The sequence below is a fragment of the Galeopterus variegatus genome, unplaced genomic scaffold (genome assembly GCF_000696425.1).
Source record: "Galeopterus variegatus unplaced genomic scaffold, G_variegatus-3.0.2 Scaffold3451, whole genome shotgun sequence".
NCBI classification, from domain to species: domain Eukaryota; kingdom Metazoa; phylum Chordata; class Mammalia; order Dermoptera; family Cynocephalidae; genus Galeopterus; species Galeopterus variegatus.
Window position 1 is genome coordinate 32645 of NW_007729562.1, and position 8050 is coordinate 40694.

Consider the following 8050-nt stretch of genomic DNA (forward strand, 5'->3'; position numbering starts at 1 on the left):
GCTTTAACCAGAGGGCTTGCTTTATATACCAGTCATCCACTTAAGACTTCATCTGAGGCAAGTTTTAGCTTGCTTCAATATGTATTTTTTATTTACCATCTTCTTTCGTGCACGGCAGATAGGTCCTAGAAGTTCTGAAAATGCTTGAAACAAAGAATGCTATAGAGCACCTGTAGTAACTCTCAACCTTGGCTCAAACTACAGCATGTTGCAGGAGTCATTACCAAAAAGGGCTTGGAAGGGCAGCCTGAAAGACAGAAGGGTTTAAACATGGGCCATGCCCCCCTAACGCAGGGAGCTGGTTCACACTACTAGTTATGATGTGCCAAACTGTGAACTGAAGAGATGCATTATCATACATTTGCTTGTTGCTGCTGCTTTTCCAGTTGGAAGACACAGAGTCGCTTTAGGTAGCTTCCATTTAATTTAACATTTATTTTCATTTTATATCCAGACGTCACATTTTCTACATTAAAATATAACCATGCTGACTCCCCCCACCCCCCAGAGGAAAAAAGTGAAGAACTTTACACAACTTGAAAGATGGAATGCACAGAGTAAGAAGTTGCTATTGCACCCAAGTAACAAAGGACACAAAGAGACCAAACAGTAGACACGGCAGAACTGCATAGAAGATAGCTCAGGGCTCACATCAGAAGGAGCAGGAAGTAATAAAACTCAAAGGCTTTTCAATGCTATCACTTGTGCCACAAGATTACCCTGGAAAGGTAGAGATAGGTCGGAAAGCAGTACCAAATCAAGGACTTTCCAAAGGCTGCTCTCTAACAGAGTTTAAAATATCCATAAACATAAGAGCTTTATCCTCCCAACCTTGCCTTCAGCGTCTGGTAAACACTTTAGAAATGTAAACTACTGTTAGCATGTCAGAATGCAGACGAACATAGGTTTTTCTTTCTTCTTTTATTGTTCCCCAACTCTTTCCAAGCAACAATTAGTTGTTTTAATTATCTGATTCCTCTACATGGAAACCCAGTAAGGATCACCAAGACAGGGCATCTCATCTCACTGCTATTAGATAAACACGAGCTGTGCAAGAGTTGCATGATTCTGTGTGTTACTCACAGGGAGAACTATAAGAAACAGGAATCCCAACTCATATGTAGTGAAGAGGAAAAGAAAACTCCTTTTGCTAATCTATTCATTATATAGGCAAGAGCAAGTAGACAGTGAAAACTGCCTGCTTAGAGCTGCAGCACAGACCGACAGGAACACCAATGATACACAAGAAAATGCTCAGTAAAGAGCCTCTGGGCTCTTCCAAGAGACTTCTTTCTCAGACCTGATCTTGCCCCTAATTTACAAACCAAAGCATTATAACTTCAGATAGTGATACTCTTAAGGGGGTTGAGAGGTAAGGTCTAGAAGACCCAAATGATGAGGACACTATGTACAAATACATACATCAATAAGAAAACGTCACCTCCATCCCTGCAGCTACTTTAAACAAAGCACTGAAGATCCAGATTTTCTGAATAAGGGATATTTTAAAGTCTGTTAGCAGTTTAAAACATTGCAACACTGGCACAGTATGTTACCTACTCTTTGTTTTTAATTACAGGGTAACATGGTAAACTCCAGCACAATGGTGGGGGTGGAAGAGTGCGAAAGGAGTAAAGAAAACAGAACCAGTATTTCACAAGAAGTACCAAGCCAAGGATGAAGCAGCAGCTAATGCTTTGCGGAGTCTCGAGGGTAAAATTCGCTCAGGGTGCTCTGAGGGATTCTCTTCAGCATTTCTTTGGGGAAGATTCGGAGCAGTTGCCAGCCAATGTCCAAAGTCTCATAGACAGTGCGGTTTTCGTAAGGACCTTAAAAAAATTGAGATTGAATTAATAAAGGCAAACTACTTCCAACATATCACTGTTACTCAGTATTTATTCTGTTACATCACTAGCCATGTGAGCATAAAATATAAAAAAGGAGGAGACAAAACATAGGACTCTCAAGACAGGACGAGGCTGAATGTGGAAATGCAGGAACAGACAACAAGCACCATCGGGAAACAGAAAAGGGCTAGAGACGGTGGGTAGACTAGTGGTGGGGGGAGGGTTGAGCTGGGCTTTGACAGTTGGGTAGGACACATGAACAATGGAAACTAGACCCAGTGTTTTGTCCAGAAATAAGTGAGGAAAACAGTCTCCCTAGTTACACAGGAGAAAACGGTGAACTTGAGAGAGACTAATACAGATGCTCAGAATGCCTTAAATGCCAACTGAGCTCCTGAATACAGGCATGGCTCAGTGGTTTTCAAAGTTGTTGTTACTTTTAATAGCAGGATCATCCTCATCCCCCAACTAAATCTTATTCTTTAGGTAAGAATCAAGAGTGGCTAGATTTCTGGGTGTTTTTTTTCTCTAGAGAAAAACTTCACTTTTTTTTTTTCTTTAAGGTATTGAGTTTCTGCATTAAAAAACCAACAATCATGTATATTTTGGGGATTTTAATATTAATAATGTCTCACATAATTAGAAAAGTGCACAAATCCCAAGTGTATATAGCTTTATGCATTATTCCAAAGTAAACATATCTGTTGTAAGTACTCCTGAGATCAAGAATAGAACAGCACCAACATTAGCCAGGGTGACCAGAAAGAGACCAGGCAAAGCAGTTTGAAAAGCCTACCTATGCTGTGTGACAAAAACCATTACAGCTTCTTAGTAGAAGGGCAACCAATAAAATCAGTAATAAATTTGCCCTGTTAATGGTATAGAAAGAGTCAGGGAGACTGGTACAAAGGCTGTCATTAATGACCAAAGATAACGGAACAAAGGCTTGTACTAAGCTTTAAGACTCAAGTGTGGTACGACTCAGAGTGGTCAGACACCAGCAGCTTCAACATTACCCAGGAACTCACAGAAATACAGTTTTCTGGTCCCATCAGATCTACTGAATCAGAAGCTGCATTCTAATAAGATCCCCAGTTGATTCAAAAGCATATTAAATTTGAGAAAGAAAGCACTAAGGCATCGTAATGGGGATAAAGAGAGAATAGGATAAGGTATTTTAAAGGAGAATACCACAAATTAACAAATATTTGGCCACTGAAGAGTAGCTGAAGGAGGTTAAGACTAATGCCCAGTGGCAGTCCTGAGCTGGGTTAATTAGGACAGCGATCCTGCCAAAAGCAGACAGAAATTGAAAAGGAAACTGCTAGGCAGGAGCCGGTTGAGAAAAACTTTGGTTCTGACCATACTGAGCCTGATGAGATGGTGGCATAAATGATAATGGTATCCCTCAGGCAGGTGGACATGTGGGATTAGAGCTTTAGAAAGAGCTTAAGGATCAAACATAGCAACTTAGGGTCCACAGCACAGTGAGAAGCCAATGCAAGGGTGAAAAGCACAGAAAGAACAGGTAACTAGCTTGTTGGAATGTTAACAGTTAAGCAAGAAGATAAGAAATGAGAAAAGGGGATGAAAACAACTGAATCAGGAAAAGTCCCAAACCCCCAGAGCCAAAGGAGATCATTGCCAAGAAGTTATGAGGACAGAGAACTGGCCAGTTGGGCAGCACAGCAGAAGGCCAGTTGGAAGGAGAGTTCAGAAGTGCACGGAAGAAGGAAAAAAATGAGATGGGAGCTAAAAACTAGATAATCAATTCAGATCTTCCCAAGATGTTTAGAAGGCTGAGGAGAAGGGGCCCGAGGGTTACAGCAAAAACATGACAGGCAGCTGGAAAACCTCTTCTCTAATCACAGTGAAAACTGTATAGAGACCAATGTAAATTCATTCTTTCAGATTGGGAAAGAAGTCCTCAGAAGGACATATGAGGCTTTTTATGTTGATAAGAAAATAGATAATCTTACCCTGAGCAATGAAGTTCCTCTCAAACTTCTGCAGAAATTCCAAGTAAAGAAGATCATCTGAGGTGAGGGCTTCTTCTCCCACTACAGCTTTCATGGCTTGAACATCCTTTCCTATAGCATAGCATGCATACTAAAGAAAAGAAAGGTTTATGAGAACAGAGATAAGGTTTTACACATGTTGACAGTAATCTGGGATGTATAAATGTATTGCTGTAGCTTTCTTCACAAGAGACCATGAAAGGAACGTACAAACACAATTCACATGAAGTTCATATGGAAGTATCAGAGGGATTTTATTATAAAGTATTCTCCCTCAGAAAGGAGACTTCAGTCATGCAATACACAAGCATTATTAATACTGCAAGAAATACACTTCCTCAATGTGTCACTGAGCTTACCCTTAACAGAGCATTTGAAAATCAGAACTCGTAGTTAATTCACGGAGAAATCCACCTCAAAGTCCCATTCAGGAAAAATACTTGTGGTATTAGTAGCTTTATCATTTCTACTCTGTGGTACTTCTCTTTGTGTTTGGTATGTAATCTCACATGACTGTAGAAATGAAGGATTTCATAAAATATATGAAATTGTATCCTTTAGTGTTCTGGTGATTGCTTAATATGTTAAGCAAGAAATATGTTAGAGTAACCTTTTAGGAACAGTCTATAATCATTAATAAAATTGCTAATAAAAAATTGAAATGACCTTACGGCTTATCTTTTCACTTATACACCATTAGACATGGGTTCCAAGAATATTATTTTTAATCTTGATTAGCAGCATCTATCCTTATTAGGAAAAAGACTACTTTGGTTCTAATGCGTGACTACAGATTCCACATCAAGCCTACACTAAAATTCTACTTAGATGGGAATAAGAAAACTGGTAAGGAGAAAGAGGTGTAAGACAGAAGAAAGAATGGACTGAGAAAGCCATCCATTTCTTTCAAACACCATCCTTAGAACATACGTACCAGCTGGTTAGATACATCAGCATGATCCTTTCTGGTCATACCTTCTCCGATAGCAGACTTCATTAACCGTGACAGTGAGGGCAACACATTAATAGGTGGGTAAATCTTGGGTACAATGTGAGGGAAAAAAACACAAATACAAAATTCAAGCTTTACTGCTAGAAAAGCATCTGAAATTAATTACTACCCCTTAAATTACACAAAACCGCCACATTTCTTTTCTAGATTAATTCTAATATCTTTTCTTGGGAAGAAAAGGTAGTAAGAACACTTTATGGAATAATATTTCTTTTGAGAATCAAATCCAAGAACGAAATCTTTAAAACAGCACAAAACTATTTTGAAAAACTGTGAATTTTCAACATCTGCCTGGTGCTACCACAGTATCAAGTCTAAATGATCTTCTGAATGCTGACTCAAAAAAATCATATGCAAAATAAAAAGATTAACAATAATTCCACCTAAAAGCTGATTCTAGAAGCCAGCACTTATTACAGAACCATCAATAATCTGTTTTTCTATTAATAACAAGATTGGCAGATTGCACCATCAAGGAATAGAATACCCCAAAAAAGTTCTCTGAAACAACTGACTCCATTTTAGGGCAACTGACTCCATTCTAAGGCACAATAAGAAAAGTGATCATTCTTAATTCTGGCCCTCTGCCCTCACCAGAATTTTAGTATACAGAAATCACAATTTTATAGCCATATTAAAAACAATTCAAGTTGATATTTGCTAAGCAACATAATGCCAACGAGCAAAATCAAAGTCACTATGGAGTACTGACAGAGTACATCTGTAAGCTTCACAGCATCACTCAAACATCAAATACCTGTCTGTTGTGTAGTTGTCTGTCCACATAGATCTGCCCCTCTGTAATATACCCCGTCAGGTCAGGGATGGGGTGAGTGATATCTACCAGAGGAAGATATACGATGTTAAGCATGGCATTTTCAGTTTATGAGTTTTAAAGTGGCCATCTCATATAACCAAACCCACAGGAAGTCAATCTGTATTACCTACCGCATTACACGGAAGAGCACTAAACAGAATAATTTTCTGTGATGACAAAAATGTTCCTGTATCTGTGCTGTCCAGTACAGTAGCCACTAGCCAAATAACACTTGAAATGTGGCTAATGAAACTGAAAAACTTAATTTCAAATTTTATTTAATTTTAATTAACTTGAACTTAGTTAAATGTGGCTAGTGGCTACCATATTAGACAGGTTAATTTTGTTACAGCAGTTATACGTGTTGGCACTGTGAGAGAAACTGGCTGCATAAAAACTACTAGCTCTCCTAGTTACATGCTCTCCCCTTGAAATACCCATAAAATTCCATTTTAAACACAAAGTTCCCTTACAGAAATCCCTCAGATGGATATGCAACATTTCACCATGTAAAATAAAGGATGTTAGACAAGAAAAGTAAAACTACTTAGGCAGCATCAAAAAGGTCACACAAAACAATACATTTCTAAATGTGTTAAATTACATAAAGTAATTTTGTAGCTACTTCCTTGGAACGAATCCTTTTCATGCCAGAGGCAGTCTAGTGCAACAGTTGGTGTGACTTATGAATTCAGACCACCTGGGTCTAAATCTATCGCTTTCTCATCTTGATAAATTACTTTACCTCCCTGTGCCTCAGACTACAGCATCTGCTCAAAGTTGTTGTGCGGATCAAATAAGTGAATATTTATAAAGCACTCAGAACAATGCTCATCTACAGTGAGTTATTACTGTCTTCAAAAATACCTTATAAAAGTGCTTTTTAAAAGCTGAAATAAGGATAAAACAGCAATAACATCTGAGGAATTCTGAGCAGTCTCACTCCAGGAGCCATCCTGAATATACACTCAGGCCCTGCACTGCATATGTCACAGACACAGTAAAACAAAGTCATTTCTAACAAGCCTGGGTGAAAAATTCTGTCTCTGAAGTCTTGTGGCATTTACTATCTGTGCTCTTCACTTGGTACTTACCATAAGCTACCTTATATTATTGGTGTGCTCACGTAAAAAATATCCCCAACCAGACTGAGTAACTTACATTAAGGAGAGACCATAAATTCTTTTTTTAAATTCCTTACACTTAAAACAATGTCCTGCACACAGCAGGCACTCAATAATACCTAATAAATAAAAATTAAAGCTTTAATTACAAAGAAAATTACTTTTTTCCCACAAAAAGATAATGGTAATTATGGGTAATTTTTCAAATAAAAAATTTACTGAGGTCCAAATAACTAGTTAAGGTAAACTCTTGGAGGATGAACTCTCAAAAGAATTTCAACTCAAAAAGGTAGATGGTCTTCTCTCTTATAATCAAAGTCCCTGCTATAATCCAAAAACCAAAAACTTACCATCGTTAGGCATGGTGAGAATAGGGATTTGAGTAATAGAGCCGTTTCTACCTTCCACTCGACCAGCACGTTCATATATCGTGGCTAAATCTGTATACATGTAACCTGGGAAACCTCGTCGACCAGGAACCTCTTCCCTGGCTGCTGACACCTGACAGTAAATCACGGAGAAGAATATCACATACCAGAATACACAAGGTAAAGCTCACTTAGAGCACATTTGATGGCAAATAACAAAGCTGAAGATTCCATATCGTTCATTTTAAATACTGCCTTTAAGAGATGATTTAGAAAAATCTTCTAACAACATAAGTTCAAATTATTCTGCAAAAAAAATGTTGACAAGGGGGAACAGAAGCTTTTTGTAAATCTTCCAATAGCTTGAGAGAACAAAATCTGCTTGCAATTTTACAAATCACAAGAAGTTAATTTTAAAACTGAAAGAAGATCCTTAGTTCACAAGGTTTATTTCATGTTGTGGAACTAGCCATATTTACGTAAACTCATCCCAAAAAGAACAAAAGAGAAGAAAATGTACACCAGGAATCATTAGTTGCACTTTGTATAAATTACTTAATTTAATCCTCACAACCCTACAAGGAAAGTTGCTAGCCCCAATTTACGGGCAGAATCCAAGGTCAGATAAATTAGTTTCCCAGGATCACAAAACCAGGAGTCTATTCCACTGCACAAAGTAAGAATAGTAATAACTGATCTTTCTCTTAGAGACATGCCAGCTAGAATACAGGTGTACATATTAATCTACAACCACCGAGAACCCAAAGCATTATTATTATTTCCTTTTTTGTCTTTTTTCGTGTCTGGCAACGGATCGCAACCCTCAGTGTTGCGCCCGTACCGGACCGGGACCGGCAACGGGAC

General features: G+C 38.2%; 1 protein-coding gene across 1 annotated transcript in view; it reads right to left on the bottom strand.

The window, feature by feature from the left end:
* Positions 1-415: 415 nt before the first annotated feature.
* ATP6V1B2 (ATPase, H+ transporting, lysosomal 56/58kDa, V1 subunit B2) overlaps positions 416-8050 on the bottom strand; it is a 24089-nt gene continuing 16454 nt past the window's right edge. The window contains exons 10-14 of the mRNA XM_008585087.1: positions 7169-7319; positions 5635-5717; positions 4800-4904; positions 3827-3956; positions 416-1829 (exon numbers count right to left, since the gene is read on the bottom strand). Of these exons, the coding sequence (XP_008583309.1) occupies positions 1690-1829; positions 3827-3956; positions 4800-4904; positions 5635-5717; positions 7169-7319 (609 nt within the window). The 3' untranslated portion in view covers positions 416-1689. The remainder of the gene's footprint in view (positions 1830-3826; positions 3957-4799; positions 4905-5634; positions 5718-7168; positions 7320-8050) is intronic.